Source organism: Triturus cristatus, chromosome 1_1 (genome assembly GCF_964204655.1).
Source record: "Triturus cristatus chromosome 1_1, aTriCri1.1, whole genome shotgun sequence".
Lineage (NCBI taxonomy): Eukaryota > Metazoa > Chordata > Amphibia > Caudata > Salamandridae > Triturus > Triturus cristatus.
This window is the reverse complement of record NC_140579.1, coordinates 313,964,332-313,983,113: the sequence shown is the minus strand read 5'-3', so window position 1 is coordinate 313,983,113 and position 18,782 is coordinate 313,964,332. Positions and strand designations below refer to the sequence as shown.

Sequence of the window (18,782 nt, the reverse complement as noted above, 5' to 3'; positions counted from 1 at the left end):
GAAGGTTCTTAATCCCTCAGTCCGTCAGAAAATTTTGACCATGGTGGAGACAGAGTAGTGTGCCCAAATTTAAATTGGCTTGCAGACCATAATGTTGGCTGGGAGGGAGCTCTGTCACTGTTGCCAAGGAGTTCCCTCTCTGCCAGCATATAAATCGGGCCCTCTCTGTGATTAAAGGAGATACTGGAATAGCAACGTTGAGAAGAAGGAAGACAATACTGGACCAAATATCTGACAAAATGAGCTCTGATGCAGTTCTGCCCAGGGAATCATTAATACAAAGGATGCCTACAAAATGGAAGAAACAAAATAGAAACTAAGAGTCTGTCCCATGTATAGAAAGCCTATAAATTAGATCCTGGCAATTATGGTGCTTACCATATCTCCCTGTAGTCAAAGCCAATCCCTGGCTGGAGGACTGCACTAGACTACAAGACTGGATAGCCAAAGTCCCCACGTTGTCACTCTCATCCGTGAAACATGAACAAATCTCTCTGATGTCTACACCCTATTTGGGATGAAATTCAGATCTTTCAGACGGACTGAAATGGAACTTCTTTGTGTTGATTAGAAATCTGTCATACTAGGAGCAGACAAATCTTGATTGCGTCTTAAGAGGCACTACTGTCGGAGATGCAGAATGAATTAGTCACTCGTCCACGTAAGAATGTATCATTTTTCCAGAATTAGAGAGCACTCATTGCTCATTTTTGCAACTTTAGAAGCAAATACACCCTAGTTTTGGAAAATTGAAAAGTAAAGAAAACTAGTTGGACAAGGGACCATTTTATTCCTTGGATCCAGAGATGTCAGCAGTGAGCTGTGACCTGTGATGTTGTTTGAAATGTCGTCACTAATGTAATGTGTGAGGTTATGAGTTCTCTATTGCAGAGTATAGCTTGTCCTTCGTAGAGCTTACAATAACTTTACAGATGTCCTGGGTTTTTAGATTTTGTATTGTAACCGCACTTTAAGTTTGTTTTATGATTAGATATGTTTGTAAAGTGTCCATCCATGCTTCGCATGTAATTATTACTCCATACCGCTCTGAATCTCATTACGACTGCCCTCATTTGGCGTGGGTAATTCTGCATCGCTGCAATGAAAATCATAGGAAACCTCAGCTGTGTGAAACCAATGGGTATTATGGGTTGTACCCAGAGAATATACTGAGTGATGAGGAATGATCAATTTGCTTGGAAATTGCTGGATCAGTGCTATACCTGTGTTGGTGCTTTTAACTCTTACACCTCTTATTAGTGATTTTTTTAAAGTAAATGTGATCTTAACTTTTGCTTGGATTAGCAGCTTTATAGGCAGGTTACAAATCGCTATTTAATAAATATGTCAGCCTCAGGTTTCAAAATATATATATATTTTTAAAAATAATACAGTGGCTTTCATTGTGACTAAAGGATGTGCGCTATCCCTTCCTGCGGTGTTGTAAGTATCACAGGGCATGTGATGTCTCTTTTGAAATCCATAATGTTTGGGTGGAATGATTCCAGTGGGTGGTATTTGTCAAGTCATTGATAGCAGCTAGTTTTGCATTGAGTAGTTGTTAACTTTCCAAGTAATGTGAATTGTGAGTCTTCAGTCATAAAATATCAGAAAACAGAGATAATACATTGTTGGGAAGACAATGTAGGAGAAAAAATGTGTGTTATAAATAAAAGCTGTTAAAAGGAAAACAATTTTACATAAAAATAAAGAAGAGGAAATTACAAAAGGGGAATCACATTACTTATGATCACCACTAATGTTTACTCATAAAGGGTCACTTTGCCATAAAAAGAAAAGCATGGAGGTTTTCTGTCTTATTAAACGAGCTTTAGCAATTAGATGTTTGTGGATCTTTTAAATGTGTAAAAGACTATTGATAATAAAAATATCTGTTTTGTACATACCTGCCGCAGAGTAACACACTTCATATTTTTCTGCTATTAGATATGGTGACATGGTGCCGAAGACAATCGCAGGGAAAATATTTGGTTCCATTTGTTCTCTAAGTGGAGTGTTGGTCATCGCCCTGCCTGTGCCAGTTATTGTCTCCAACTTCAGCCGAATTTATCATCAAAATCAAAGGGCCGATAAACGAAGAGCACAAAAGGTAAAATTCTTTGTTTCAGTGTCCAAAATATTTTTTTCATTGTTTCAAATAATGTATTACTGTTGGATTTTTACCTAATGTGAACATAGAAACACGGCGACCCACCTCATAGCAACATCCCAACAAGTGTTCTCTCAATGCATCCTGGCCTCTTTAATTCATTATAGGCTGTATTTTTCTTTGTCATATTTAAAGATAAGAATATGAGTTCTTCTAAAGAGATCACGTCATATTGATGTGATGAACTCTACACCAATTTTAAATGTGCACATCTGAAAAAACACTCCTAATTAACAACTTAGCCAAATTGCAAATTAGAAATATGAAAATATGAATCATTTTACGCGGACACACTTTACATTTACAACAAGAACACTTATATTGGGAGCTCGCAGTAAGCCCGTTTGTGTGGAAAAAGTAAAAACCCATATTTGTAACGTTTCTTCCATAATCTAGATTCTTGCAAGACACCTGTGAGACATGCTTAAAACAGATAGTTGTAAGATTGTACTTGGCTGTCCATTAATGATATCTTCAGAACACACCAATATTTAAAGCTTCATATCGATATAAAAAGTCCATCTACCACAGCAGGTATTGCTCTTCTTGAACTGTTGGTCATGCTACTCATTAAAGGGATTTATTTTGGACTCACACACAGATTGTGGCTTCCTCCTCTGCTCATTTATGACTATTTGGAAATTTCTGATCCTTTTAATGTTTAGATTATGTTTGTAGTTTTTTTAAATTGTTGGCCCAACAGGTGTCTTGTTACGATATAAAATAAGGTGTATATCATCCAGTCACAAGCTCGTATTTCAAACTAAGCTTGCTAGATAGCTTATCTCTCAGTTTTCTAACTGTGCAATAATCGGATTCCAAGCCAAGGCTATTCATAAAGTATATGAAACTATTTACTGTGACGTGTATTTGTCACTCATACTCAACCTGCTTTTCAAAGCAGAAAAGAGCAAAGTGTTAAGTGATTAAATGGGAAATAATTAAAAATCTATGTGATGCACAATGGGATGTGTTTAAAAAAAGAAAATTAAACAATAATGCTTCATTTTTTAGGGGCAGGCACTGCCTGCTCAAAAAATATATTTTCTAACAGTCTCATAGGGGAAAGCAGTCCTGATGGGACTCCTTCGCATTTGCAAATGGTTACCACCAATTCTAACTGGGGGTAAGATATTACTGGTTTACAACTGGAATTCAGTCATCAAACAGTAATACACACCATACCATTTTGGTATTTGGAAGGGACACTTTAAACATGCCCCTTCCATATACAGAATCACAAATGCAAATTGCAATTTGCTCATAAGTTACCGAATCGCATGTTTGTCTTTGGTGCATTTGAAAAAGCATTTCGGTCAGCATTGATTGAGTGCGTCAGAGCACTTTTTCTTTTTTTTTTTTTACTTTCAGTTATGCAGTACTGCAGCTGGCTGGCTGTACAACATGGCTAAAAAAATATTGACAGAGTTAATACATCTCGCATAAGGGAGACCTATTAGCTTTGCTAATCCTTGTTTAAAAGTGTTCCTGTCTCTTCAGGAACGATTTTCAAATAGTGCTCCAGTGCCTACCCCTTTAAAATTACCAGGTGCATGTTTAGGGTTTCAGATTGGATTTTCAACCACAATTCATTTGAGAAATTTGAGGCATGACGGTTAAGTAGTTGCTTTGCATACAGACATTAGTAACATAATTGAATGTGTTATTTCAACATGCTGATTTCTATAGACAAACCCATGTGTCCATTTTAATTTTGGGGAATTTTTTCAGAAACATACATTAAAAGATAATGTTTTAATTTACAGCTACGTTTTCTGGTCATTAGGCATAATTTCTATTAAATATTCTTTACGATGACAATGTCACAAATTATTTTATGTTCTGTTTCAATTTACGAATTATAAAACTGTGTCTCTTTGTTTCTTTATTTCTGAAAAATGCAAAACAGTCTTATAACAGGAATGCCCTGCTCTGTTCAGAAATCTTGCGGGAAATTCAAGACTGACTGTTGAGCTGGGGGATATTTTTAGATATGGTGATCTTTTCTACCTTACAATTTTCCTGGGATCAATGATCTGGTGACAGAACCGCTTATAACCACTGGGACATGTTCGGATAGACTCTGTTGCCTGTAATTTTTAGTGTGGCATGGACCATGTAATTATTAGGAGAAGAAATCCTGTACAGTGCATCCCCAAGTATCCAAGTTTCACAAGAGGAATATTTCTTTTTAAAGCGAAGCCACAGTCGAGATATTTGACCGTTTATGACTTCACTCGCACACACACTTACACACACACACTGACATAGATGCACAAGGTGCAATAGAATATTTATTGCTGTTGTTAAGGAAGGGGCCGTGGCTCCCAATAGTCTCAGCCTTGAGTGAGTTGATACGCCCCTCCACTCCCTCAACATTGGTCATTCATAGCATATAACACTCTGTGGATCGGTATGTACGGTTTTCATCATGCTATTTGAGTCATGTGCGGCAGTTATAAACAGAGATATGTGACTATATCCAGAGCTAATGGAGTTAAGTATGTGCATATATAGCTTCACAATAGCCAAGGTTTTGTGTGTATGGTCCCAATTGTTTTCTTCTGTCTTCTGATTCTAGAACATTATCTGTGAAACATGTCATACGTTTTGTAATGTAAGATCATAAGCAAGTTATACTTAGCTCAACAAACTATAACTTGCTTATTTCTATGTATTTTGATTTTGTTTTTTAAACATTGTATTTTAGTTTATTTTAACTAAATATAAGGTCACTTTAATCTTTGTGTTTTTTTCCGTGAATGTCTGTGCTTTTTTAATGTAAGGTAAATTCTTATTACCATACCTATCTATAATGTCACTGTAACCATTTTTTATTTCCATTGGATTTTTGGGGGGATTGATCATATTTAGCCAACTTCCACACTCCACATGACCATGGTCATATGCGTCAGGAAGTTGGCCGCAGGCATGGCTACTTGTCAGGCCCTATATCCAAATCTGGCATGGGCAGCCGCCCCCCTCCCTCTCCACATGGCCTTTGGGAAATCAATGTATTGGGAGCCCTCCTTTTTCTTAGCCCCCACTTGAGGGAAGGAGCTGAGGTGGAAGAACATTTTTTTGCGAAAGCCTCATGTAGATTCATCCAATGGCCCTAAAGCTATTAGCAAAACAACAAGACACTGAACTAACTATAGCTACACAGTGCAACCACCACTGTGTAACATATGTTTGTTAGAAAGTGGATTATCGCAGACCTCAAATAACACTATCCCATCTGGTTGAATCTCAAAAGTCACTAAATTAACCTGAGCTCAGCCCCCTGATAGCTAAGGCACAGAGAAGGCAGGTTTAACTTTGGACAATGTTTAAAGCATTTATACAGTTTAAAAGTAGCAATAAAGACTGTCAGAAATTGGGTTTCTGGTTGGCAGAGGTATACACTGTCCAAGCTGGAAACACTGTTCTAGTCAGGGTAAGTCACAACACACCCTAAATGATCCTGTGCTCCACCCTGGTAGCTTGGCACAGAGCAGTCACTTAAGAGGCAATGTGTAAAGTATTTGTGCACCACTTCAAACAATGATGCTGTGAAAACACCTCAAAAAAGACTCCACACCGGGCTGGAGCACAGTTCAGATACAGGGACCCACTTGGGCCAGCTGAACGAAAGTGCATTGATCCGGGCTTGTGTCGATGTCGAAGGAGACACGAGGTACAGCTGAAGTGATGTGTTGGTGTCAAGCCACGCAGTGGGCGAGAAGCTTCAAGATTCCCCATGCAATGGTGGTGATGTGTCAGTTCTAAGTGTGAGGTGCTGGTTCAGAAGGCGATGCGCGGCTACTGCTCCCACAGTAGGCAATGCGTCAATTTAGAAGGTGAGAAACTGGTTCAGAGTGTGGTGCGCTGCCTTCATTCTCTGCTTCGACAATGATTCCCCAGTTTCAATCCAAGCAAAGGTGAAGAGGAGCCAGTTCTGATGAGGCTACATGGGTTCTGGTTGTGGAAGCACCTTAGGCCACACTTCCAAGGATCCACGACTGGTGTGGCACCACTTGATAGGTCAGAGTCACAGCTTGTAGGGTCCAGATGCAGGTAGTTGAAGTCTTTGATGTCCCTGAGACTTAGAACAGGAGTTAGACTAGCAAGCCTTTGGAGTCACTCTGGATTCAAGTGAAGTCATGGTGTCAGAGGTCGAGTACTTATAACCCAGTTGTGTCTTTGAAGTGGAGAGACTTCAAAGAAAGCTTTGAAGAGCACAGATGTCCTCCCTTCCTGCGCTGGCTCCAGACTCACAACCGGGGGGGTATGCAGCACTTTGTTTGGGGTCAGGTCACTGCCTTTTCAAGTGTAAGTGTCAATCCCTCACTCCCACCCTGCCCAGCACGGCCCATCAGTCACACCTAAACACTCTTTGTCTGTAGCTGTCTAAAGGGAATGCACAAAGCCCAGCTATCACCCACCCCAGGCGTGCATACAGAGACAGGCAGCTGGTACAGAATTGCCAAAGTGAGTAAATGATGACTTTCTAAAAGGTGATGCCCTCAAACCGGTCCCAGGATGCTTGTTTCCGGTCCAGGGAGGACCTGGCTTGGCTTGGCAGTTCGGGCTGCACTGTTCCCACAATAAAAGTAGGGAAAAAATTCGAAAAAACTTGAAGAGCAAGAAACAGGACACTAAGAATGACTATATTTTCTTTTTAAAGTCTTAAATGTATGAATTTTATCGTAAACACTGAAAGATGTATTGAATTTTAAGGATTTGTTACTATTTAAAGTGTATATAATGGATTATTGTATGAATTTGTTTTATTGTAATGTAAGATTTTAATTAATCAAACAATAAAGTTTTCTATCTATCACTGTTCCCACAAGGAACAGGGTCAAGACTGATTTGCATATGGCTGGGTCCAAACTGGGGTGGTGTGGTGAGCAAAAGAAAGATGGATTTAACCCAGATCCTTGTGACTGGGGGTGAAAGTTTGCATTGTCCAGCATTCCGTCCATCAATTGTATCTTTTGTAACTTTCTAAAAGCAGCATTTGCTAAACTATAACTTAAAATACAACTTCACCACGAGTTGTGATTTTAAATAATGAGTTCAGTGACACCAAACTTGAAAATTCTATTTCTTCACAATTAGGAATTACACTTAAAAGATGTATTAAGGTAATCCCAATGTTATCCTCTGGGAGAAATAGGCCTTGCAGTAGTGAAAAACAAAATTGGGAATGGTTCACTACCAAGACATGTAAAACTTAAAAGTGCATGTCCTGCATTTTAAATACAGTGCACCCTGACCTGTGGGCCGTACATGGCCTACCTTAGGGGTGACTTATATGTACAAAAAGGGAAGGTTTAGACTGGCAAGAGGTTTACCTGCCAGGCCAAAGTGGCAGTGAAAAACTGCACATTCAGTCTCTGCAATGGCAGGACTGAGCCATAGTTAGAGCGCTACATAAGAGGGTGGCACAAGGGGTGCTGCAGGCCCACTAGTAGTATTTAATTTCCAGGCCCTGGGCACATGTAGTGCACTTTACGAGGGACTTATAAGTCAATTAGATATGCATATTAGGGTTAAGCTAATATTACCATTTTTAGCTGAGAGCATACACACTGTAGCACTGGTCAGCTGTGGTGAAGTGCACAGAGTCCTAAAACCAGCAAAAATAAGGTCAGAAAATGGAGGGAGGCAGGTAAAAAGTTGGGGGAAAACCACCCTAAGGCTGTCAGGTCTCACAAAGACAAAACTCTAAACAACAACAAAAAAACTGAATTAGGAAGACAGAATAAAATTTGATAAACTGTAAAATAACTGACACCAATGTGACAAAAAAGTCCAATAAGGGAACCTGTGATATGAATCTTTCAATGTTTTAAGTAAAAATAGCATCAAGAACCCCTATGTGCCAATGATAGTCTATGGAAGCGGTCGACCTGTGTGCGGTTTCAGGCTGGCCACTTGACTACACTAAGGGAGTTTGTCCCATTCAAAGATTTTACCTTGAAATCGGAAACCTTTGACACAATGTCCTCCAAATCCCCTCTTTTCTGGATTTCTATAGAGGTCTAGGTCACTTCTAATGCTCTCAGGACCACAGGAACAGCATTAAAGGGCCAAGAGTTATTTCAGCAGAGGCCACGAGCAAAGTCCAGTCCAGGTCCAGTTGTTACTTGTCTCTTGAGGAGCAATACGTATTGTAGCTTGTTGTGTCCCTTTAACCACACAAGATGTCAGCAAGCTGAACCTTACTGCTGACCCTAAGAGTTCACTTCTTTGTCCTTTGTTATAAAGGGAATGGGTCCGGTCGTTTAGGACTCCTATTAGGTCACAGACAGCAGGCCCATTTCTTTTCTGATCTTCTGCAGGGCCATAACGTGTTCTGTGGAAGGGTCCTTGGAGTACCACATTTATGGTTGGCATGGGGATGATGTTCCCAGGGGCAACCCTTACCAATTTTCCAGCAATTCTGGTTGGCCCTACTTCAAACAATCCAACAGTGCCCCTCACTCCACTACAGTGTAAATAGACATTTTGTGAATACTAAGCATGGATGTATACTAATAACACAGGATAATTGAGCACAATCCAATAGCTAAGGTATGTAGATAGCTTTGTAAATCAGCCTCAATATTAGCTATGATTTGTATTTGTTTTAAATCCGATAATGTGACTCTTAAGCACTTTTTCTCTCTATCAGTTTTTCTCTGTCTGAGCATGCTTCTGCCTTTCCTCTACATCTCCTAGCAACAACTGTGAGAAAATGGGTTAATAATTTGGGAGGACATAACCCCTACCAACTTAAGAAACACATCCTAATTAGGTCAAAGCATAGTTCTGAGAGAATCTCAACTCAGGCCCCTGGTAGCTATGGCACAAGCAGTAGGCATTCTCCATAAAAGTCTGTGTTACGTTCAAGCAGTACCTACAATTTTAAAGTAGAGAACACCTTCTGTATACTTCAGTATGATGCCCTAAGTGTGACAGGTATGTGTTGATGTGGATCCCATGCTCACTTTGCCACGGGAGCTAAGCTACACCCAACTTATGAACCCCAACTAGGGAAAAAACTGGTCCTGAGTTGTTTGTGTTGCCATTCAAAGAGGACATAGCTTGGCAGTTAAGGATGAACTGTTTCTGTTGGAATAGGATCAAGGCTGATTTGCCTATGGCTGGGTATAATCTGAGGTGGCATTGTGGGTGACAAAAATATGGACTATGATGAAGTCCTAAATAATTATCAGTGCCTGGTATTAATTTAAGCATTTCAGTTATCACTTTTTTCGATACTTCAGTGTGATGCCCTAGGTGCAACAGTTATGCTCAGATTTAGGTCTAGTGCTCACTTTGCCACTGGAACCGAGCTGCACTTGATCCAGGTCTTGGGTTGCTTGTGTTCTGGTTAAGCGAGGAGCTGGATTGGGAATTCGGGCTGGGCTGTTTCTATTGGAGCAAGATCAACACTGATTTACATATGGATGAGTTGAATCTAAGGTGTCATTGTGGGAAAAAATAACGATGACTGGGATGTGGCCCAAGTAATTACCAGTGGCTATAATTAATTCAAGCATCCTGCCTATCACATTTTTGTATACAAAAGTAAAGAACACAGCACAATAAAATTCTCAAACCAATTAAGAAAAACAGAGAAACGCAATGAGGAAAATTACACCAAAATCCTAAAAACAAGTTGAAAAGGAACCATAATTATGATTTTTTGAAGTTCTAAGGCAAAGAGCACCTAGAAAAAGTAAAGCCCCTTGAAAATTGCAGTTCACAGTTGACTGGGACCTAGGTGTAATTTCAGGTGAACCACAATAAGGTGGAGGCCCGATACACCAAGTGGGTCATACTGGTCATAAATATTTTCTCAGAAATCAAAATCTTCCAGTGGGGTATGGTTCAAGCCCATGGCCAGCAAAGGTACTTCAAAGTCTGATATGTCATCACTAAGCGCATGCTCAAGCTGCTGGTTTTTATCTCTGAAATCTCCAAGTTGGTCAAAGCTGGATTTCCTGGCCAACCAGGGTGGTTCATTCGTCGGATAGATTTGCCACCTCACCCTGGTCCAAGGTTTTATCTTTGGACAGAGTCCCTTTTTCAGAAGTCAAAATCCTCAAGAGAGAAAACAATAAAAGCTGTAGCTGGATGGGTCTCCACTAGGCTGCATACCGTTACCATATGGTGCCACAGAATCTGTTTTCAGTGCAGCAAAATGCACCCAGCAGGATCAACCTGGTGTTCTTGTCCGCCAAAGGTGTGAATTTCCTAGGCAAGCCTCAACACCTTCGCCTAGACCTCCAAAGGTGGAAACATGACTAAGTCCCACTTTTCTCCAACTGTTGAAAAGTTCCTTCTTGTCAGTCCAGCATCCTATAGCTCTTTGGTGATCCTTCTAAGTGCTAGGTTGCTCTCCATCCAGTTCTCCTACAGGGTCCATTCCTTTGTGGTCAGCAGGACCCCCTTGGAGTCAGAAGTCCTTCTTTTTGTCCCTGAGTCAACCACTTGACTATTGGAGAGAAGGGTTAATACCTGGGTGCCAACAGAATTTATGAGTCATTGGGTGAGACTTTTTCTTCCAGCTTTTTACATCTATTGAATGTGTGTAGCCTTAAAGTAAAAAAAGACAACATTGTATGGTTGATTTAATATTAGAAAGCACAACAGTCTTTGTTACCCATTAATATTTGAATAATTCAAATAAGCGTGAGTAATTGTCTTAAAATAAGGTGCTTGTCTCAAATTTGATAAGGGGGCAGCCAATAGAGTGAATGTAATCACAAGGTCAGGGCAATGTGTTTAATGTTAAGATATTTGTCACACTATGGTGGACTCAATGTGAAGAAATGCACCATTCCAACAGCTGGTTTGACATGCTGAGGATACATTGAATATCCACTGGACCCTTCTCTTACCTCACAAACCTCTTCAAACCACCTCATAGTAGAGTTGTACATGACAGCCTAAGAGGTTTAATAATTGAGGTTCCTTTTGGAGGTGTATAACTGCCGGGGCATGGATTGAAAGAATTCAGTGTGATATTTTCCTATAGCATTGCCTGAATCTGCATCTGATTAAATGAGCACTCACCTCTGAAACATAGGTTTAGGTGAAATTGGCATTTTAAAAAGATCCTTGTGACCAATATGTTAATAATACCTTTTTTAAGAATCTCTTCATATCGATTCTCATATCATTTCTAAGCACTGTAAAACAGAGATCTTTCTGTCACCAATTTATTGGTACTCAATCAGCCCTGAAATGATTGAAGAGTGTCATGGCCTTCTCGGAATATAAGCTCCTAGCCTGCAGCAGAAAGATGGCATCATGGAGCATTATCTCGCTAGGGCTTCTTTGATAACCCTACTAGAGGTAAAGTGTCTGTTAGCTACCAAATTGTGACAAAATTCCATTTATTCACTAAAATACGTGTGTGTGTGTGTGTGTGTGTGTGTAAAATACTCTCTACTCAAAATGTCGGTAAATACTGATTGAGGCAAACATACGATGTGTGAGGACCGTGGTGCTACAATGACTGAGTCCCATGCTTTGTTTATGTAGTGTTTGTTTTAAAGCTAAAAGAGAAACACATACTTTAAGCCTCTGTACAGTGTACCCCAGTAGCAAGGGACATGTGGACTTATAGCAGCTAAGACTCACTTCATTACATTAAAGAGACGATCCTTGGATGTTTATGCGTGTTAGGGGGGAACAACATTTACAACGCAACTTTTACAACACACTACACTTACAACGCATTTTTTACAACGCAACATCCATTACAACGCATTCCATTACATAGCATGACACTACAACGCATTTCTAAAAACTACCTTTACAACGCATTCCATTACATCGCATACTACCTTTACAACGCATACCATTACAACGCATAATATTACACTACACTGTCCAACACTTACCCTACTGTTGCACCCCCTGGAGTTAGAATAGTAATTTTTACCCCTATACTATCCAACACTTACCCTACTGTTGCACCCCCTGGAGTTAGAATAGTAATTTTTACCCCTATACTATCCAACACTTACCCTACTGTTGCACCCCCTGGAGTTAGAATAGTAATTTTTACACCTATACTATCCAACACTTACCCTACTGTTGCACCCCCTGGAGTTAGAATAGTAATTTTTACCCCTATACTATCCAACACTTACCCTACTGTTGCACCCCCTGGAGTTAGAATAGCCATTTTTACCCCTATACTATCCAACACTTACCCTACTGTTGCACCCCCTGGAGTTAGAATAGTAATTTTTACCCCTATACTATCCAACACTTACCCTACTGTTGCACCCCCTGGAGTTAGAATAGTAATTTTTACCCCTATACTATCCAACACTTTCCCTACTGTTGCACCCCCTGGAGTTAGAATAGTAATTTTTACCCCTATACTATCCAACACTTACCCTACTGTTGCACCCCCTGGAGTTAGAAAAGTAATTTTTACCCCTATACTATCTAATACTTACCTTAAATGCAATTTAATATTATGCGTTGTAATGGTATGCGTTGTAAAGGTAGTATGCGATGTAATGGAATGCGTTGTAAAGGTAGTTTTTAAAAATGCGTTGTAGTGTCATGCTATGTAATGGAATGCGTTGTAATGGATGTTGCGTTGTAAAAAATGCGTTGTAAGTGCATGCGTTGTAAAAGTGTGCGTTGTAACGACATACATCCATGTTAGGTTGTGTACATTCAAGGAGAAATGGAGAGAGACAAACACAGCTCTCTGCCACATGTTGGCTGTCCTCACTTAAGCCTTTCCTCTTCATTTCGATACATTTGTAGGAATTGATAAGGTGTGTCACTCTCCTGATAAGTAGCCCTCCCATTCCAGCTCCCATGTCAACTCAAATTCTGGTTTATTTAGTCACCAAAATTAGCCTCTGCAGATCAACTGAAATGACTGCGCTGCAGTTTCTTAACTCAAAATCTTCTGGGGGTGATAAGTAATTAATTACTAGAACAGCCACAATTACCTGGAGCCGACAGCGACTAGACAAAGCCTAAATAGTAATGTGTAAAGAGAAATGATGCAACAGAGAAGTAAATTATCCCAAGAAGGACATCAAAGAATTACATTCGGGCAGCAGAACGGAAGAACACAAGGACCTAAGAAACACTCATCCAGTCGACAACACCCTGCAGAGGGCATCTCATGAAGGCAACTGACTGTCCTGGATACTTTCATCCAGACGTTTGAAGGAACCATGAAACATAATGCGCATGCGCTGTACAGCTTGTAAACTAATTAAACAACTACATACTGCCATCCTGGTGCAATGACTTACTGAGCGACAACCCCAGACTAACACTAGGCCAGACTTGACAATTTTAGGTTAATAAATACTGTGGATTTTTTTTCTCTTTTCTAAAATTCGAGAGCCATAAAGCGTTTTTCTCAATGTACCGAGAACAGTGCTAACAGTCTAAAAAATCTGGTGGATCTCCATTGGAGCCTGGTCAACAAATGTATACATTCACCTACATTTGAAGCATATTAGGCTCCACAAATATGGCAGAGAGTATTTTACTATCAAAGCGATCAAAGCATGAAAGTTAGCTAAAGGTTAATGGTTTAGAGAAAGAAAATTCAAATTACTATCAATTCATAATCAAAATGCATATGCTACAATTAATATGTAACTTAGTTGATTTAAATCTTATGAAACAAAGGACGAACCAATTTGGGGTCACCTCAAAAGATAAAAGAAAAATCAGTTCTTTCACTCTAAAAAACTACTACTCTGCTCTGCTTAAATCTGCTCTGCCCTGCTGTCAAATCTGAACTGAAGACACACAAACACTAACGTTTTACACACCTACACGCAGTTCTCGTATGACTGTCAGATGAGAGCAAAATGACACAATTACATCGTCATTAAGGGGCACATTTATCAAAAAATCATGCAGTGCAGCAAGCCACCTTCCTAAAATGCATGATAGGGAAAGGGCAGGACTGAGCCATCACCAGTATACAGTGCAGTCCTGTCTTTTCCCAGCGCTGGCGCACAATGTGCTGCCTAGCTCCAATGCAGGCACCCTTGCACCACGGTGCAAGGGTGCCTGCCATGTAAGCAGGATTGGTTTTTTGCTGGAAGGGACACCTTCCTACACAAAAACAATCCACTGAGGCATTTTCCTCTATGTGAGCGGTAGAATGACGCACACATAAAAGGAAGGAAAAAATAGGAGAACTAAGGATATTTGTCCTCGTTACACCTCACCTGGGAAGGCATAGCATTTTGACGCATTCCCAGGTCTACCAGTTAGGGTAAATCTGGGAATGTGCCAAAATCAATGGGTGGAAGCATGGGAACACCCACGCTACACCCATGGAACGTCTCCATGGGACAGAGTAGCCCTATGTAGCGATTTGCGCTTCTTTGCATTATTCCAGATGTATCATACCTCCTAGGGTCACGCAAGGGTGCCTTGCATGGCTTGCCAATCTAACTTAAGAGTTGTGTCCCTCTTGCGCCCCGTTGCGTGGCCCAAGTGCAACACAACTCTTTGATAAATATGGCCCCTAAATTTTCAGGGTTTCTCACAATAAAAGCTTCTTGCTGTGCCCTTCAAATGTACGCTATCTGTAACTAGATAAGACACTTGGACTATTATGCAACTGCAAGGGTCTTATGAATGTGCCATTCATTAAAACTTTTCATGATAACCACAGAGGAAAGAAAACATTTCTTCACTTGTGGAAGAAGGAAAAAGGACATCACATTTCACAATGAGAACTTTGGCTTCTTTAGAAATAAATGTTCATATGTCACAAAACAAAGATGACAACCAACGTTAGACATTTTGAGATTCAGGTATACATCAGCTACAGTCAAACCAAATGTGAACAAACATGATTTCTCTCTACAAACAGCACTAGCATGTCCATTTGTTAATCTTGTGTTAATGCAACACATTTTTATTACATAAAAACTTTATCACAGCAGCGAGGGACAAGGAAGGGGTGCAGGTGCACATTAAAGCTTTGCTGTCAGAGTTTCGGCATTAGCATGGAAACATTTGTACGCGATATAAAGCACCCAAACGATATTAAGCAAACATAAAATGAGGCTAGAAAGACGTGGAAAAACGATTGTCCTGGTCCTATTGGCTTGCAAGTCCTCACAAGAGACAAAGCACACACTGTAAATTTGTTTTCAGGATCCTTGCTGAAGAACACTCAGTTGTCCAACTGGGACTGTACAAACAACATGTAGGTTCTTAAGTAGAATAAGTGAAAGCCGTTGATCTTAATTTCGATGGTGAACATTTGTATAATCCTTCAGGTCCCATCACTTGAAGGACTGGGATGTGGAAATCCACCAACAGGTAGAGGCCCCCCACTTCGCCAAAAGTAACAGGGTAGATATAAATCTAAAAACAGTGTTCCCTTTTGTGCAACCGTCTTAAGTGGGATTCAGACCTGGTTACCAAAAGGCATTGAGGATGCATTAAACATTAATTTATACAATAAAAATCAAAATTTTAAAATATCAACAAACACTGTCTTGCTGTACACAGAATAATATCAATATTTATTTTATGCAATCAAATTGTGTCCTTTATATAAAATCATGCACATCTATTAAAAACATATTTTGCACATTTCGACCATTTCTAATACATCTTTGGATCCTAAGATTTATGCAGGAAGTTTCATTTCATATTATACGAGCAACTTAAAAACAGATTATGAAACAGTTTAAAAACAATGCAAAAAACAGGTCATGAAACAATTTAAAAATGAATAAAAAGCAATTCTGTTAACGTAGCATTTCGGGGGGACTCGAAATGCTTCCCCCACCTTCTTCAGGACTCGATATTATTAATCTTACAATTTCTATGGGACAAAGAAAACCAGATTACTATCAATATATATCTTCCACAATTATCTATTCTCAAACCAAACAGGAAGCACGTTTACAAAAAGGCTCAACTAAGTTTTAGGGTAGAATATTCATCTTTAGAGCACCCACCAACATGATTCCACATACTAGCAGCTTTGCATGCATATGGGAACAGAGAAGACTCTCATGCTAGTGAAATACATCAATCCAGGACGCATATAATCTTGCTTTAAAATCTTACATTCCAGATTCCTATTCACCATAAGAAGGACCAAATCTGGCAAAGAGCTTCCTTTTTCATCTGCAGCACTCAGTCGTTTTCTGTGCCATAGTAGAACGTTTTAGGGTGATCTGTCAAGCAGGGGCTGAGAAAACAGGGGGGTCCCAATATTCAAAAACCCCATGCATTTTCCATAGACTTCTTTAGGCAGGGCTACGGTAACATTGCTAAGCGGAAATACACCACATTTGGCAGGAAGCTAGATCTAGGTACGCAGACTGTGCTTTTTGGGATTTGGTGTAAATCAGTTCAGTCGTTTTTTGAAAAATTAAGATTAATATTTATTTGTATATCTGGACGGCAGGGCTGGTTTTGAGGGACTCTCGCAAGAGTCCCATGAACCCGTTTTAAAGAATGGAGCACTCTGGCCCAGGGAGCTTTTTCCCTTGGACTATCTCACTCCCTCAGGAGTCAGACTCCTGTGAGAACAAGGTCTCTGATTGGCTGACAGTAACATGAGAAAAATGTTGCTGGCAACCATTACAGTACTCGGAGACTTAGTCCCTTTCCTGAAGTTATTTTTTTTTTAAAACAGAGGGCAGGGTAGTGATACCCTGCCCCACCCAAGGCCCAATTGGGTGAACCAATGGGACCCACCTGGGCCAAAATTTTAAAAACTACATTTTTTTTCACAATCTTGCGGGTCTTTGCAGTATCATAAATAAATAGCAGCCCAGGGCTGCATTCTTTATTTAAGGGAAGGCAGGGTGTGGCACCTGACCCCCTTCCCTAAGCCGCATTTGCCAACCAGAGACCCCATTACCGGAACCCAAAACAATAACTAAATAGAGAGAGCCAAGCAGTCCCCCTACCCGAGCCTTTAAAACACCCTGGGGACCCCATTCCATATGGCTGCTACTTACATTAAAAGGGAGGGGTGGCCACGGGCCCCCTCCCTCCATGAGCCTTTAATGGCCCAAGGGGACCCCATTCCCTGGGTCCAGCTCACATTCAGTATCCCAGGGAGCCCGGCACCGGGACACAGCAGTTTTCATGCCCACACCAGCGTGGGGAGGGAAACTTGTGTTTCTTCCTGGTCGGCGGGTTCATTTTAAAAACTCCTGCGAAACTGGAGCAAACACAAAGTCTGTTCCCAGTAGGCGGGTACTTTTAAAATGCTCCTACCATCTGGGAGAATACTAGTTATCTGTTTCCCTTCTCGCACTGGAAACAGATCAAGATATTGCTACCGCCCGGAGGGAGCAGGATAAATAGCTGCTCCCAGCGGCAGGCAGGAACAATGCCGGTTCCTGCAGCATGTGGGGTGCTGGCCGGGGCCGCAGAGGCCTTGGGGCTCGTGCTGCTGCCCCAACATGTGTATGGTGGGTTCCTGGGCGGGCAACGGGGCACCGACCTTTGTTAAAGGTAGGCCTCCCTCCCCTTTTTAAATATATTTGGCCTCAGGGGAAGGGCCCCTGGGCCTGATAAGGAACAGATGGGGGCCTCATAGCCCCCTTCCATTCTTTAATTGTATTTGGCCTCATGGGATGGGGTCCCTGATGCAAGCCATGTGCAGCATATGGTTGACTGCCTTCGGGGGCTAGTTGAAAAAAACATAGAAATGCACTCGAAAAAACAAAGGTTAAAGTAATGTTATCGTAAGTGTGATAAAAAGATCCACTTATTTTTTTAAGCACCTTAGAAATGTACTGATGAAAACAAAGGCTAAAGTGACGTTATAGGTAGGTGAATATGTCCTTGACAACATTTACATTTTGAACTTAAAAAACACAGAAACTCACCATTTATATTTGGCAGAGCTAACTATAACTTACGCCCCATGCACTGCTTATGACCTCACACAGTCATGAGATGCTCTATAACATATATGTATATATATATATGTATATTTTTACAATGATAAAATGATGAGAGGGCGATTTCACACTCCCTTTCCTAGGTCAACACGTGAAATATGCGACCTATATTTTTGAGCAGGCCTTTACAATGAAGTAAGGCTACTGCAGTGAAGTAGTACTTTGAATATTTTAACTAAAGGGACATGCTAATCCCAGTACATGACATTGATACCTTCTGTACATTGTGCAGCTAGACCCTGTTGGCTTTTAGACACTACTGGTAAGTGACTTTGCTAATCTCAGTAGGCTTGTACATTTAGCCAAGAGGTTTACTTTGACACACGCTTGTTACAGGTTTTGGTTACAGCATTTCAGCGTTTCAGGGGCAACACTGGTGCCATGTTTTTAAAGTCATTCATGTGGCTGGTGTAAACTCACACTGCAGCCTACATATGCCATTTGGCTAGTATGCCATCTGTAAACGTTGCGTGTGATTTGGAGATAGCCAGTTATTTACCATGCCATTGGCAGTTTCTGTTCTGTGGCATTCCCAATAAAACACAAGTCTTCATACCAGACCACTCTCTTACATTGAAGACCCAAATTAATGAAAGATACTTGGAATATTTGTGATCCTCTTTATTGATTTAGTGAAATGTCCAGTGTGATCTTACCTACCCTAAATGTCCTTGAGTTGT

The 18,782-nt window shown here is 40.5% G+C and overlaps 1 protein-coding gene across 1 annotated transcript in view; it reads left to right on the top strand.

The window, feature by feature from the left end:
* LOC146870167 (uncharacterized) overlaps positions 1-18,782 on the top strand; it is a 740,305-nt gene that overhangs the window by 581,554 nt on the left and 139,969 nt on the right. The window contains exon 3 of the mRNA XM_085629561.1: positions 1,948-2,110. Coding sequence (XP_085485687.1) covers positions 1,948-2,110 — 163 coding nt within the window. The remainder of the gene's footprint in view (positions 1-1,947; positions 2,111-18,782) is intronic.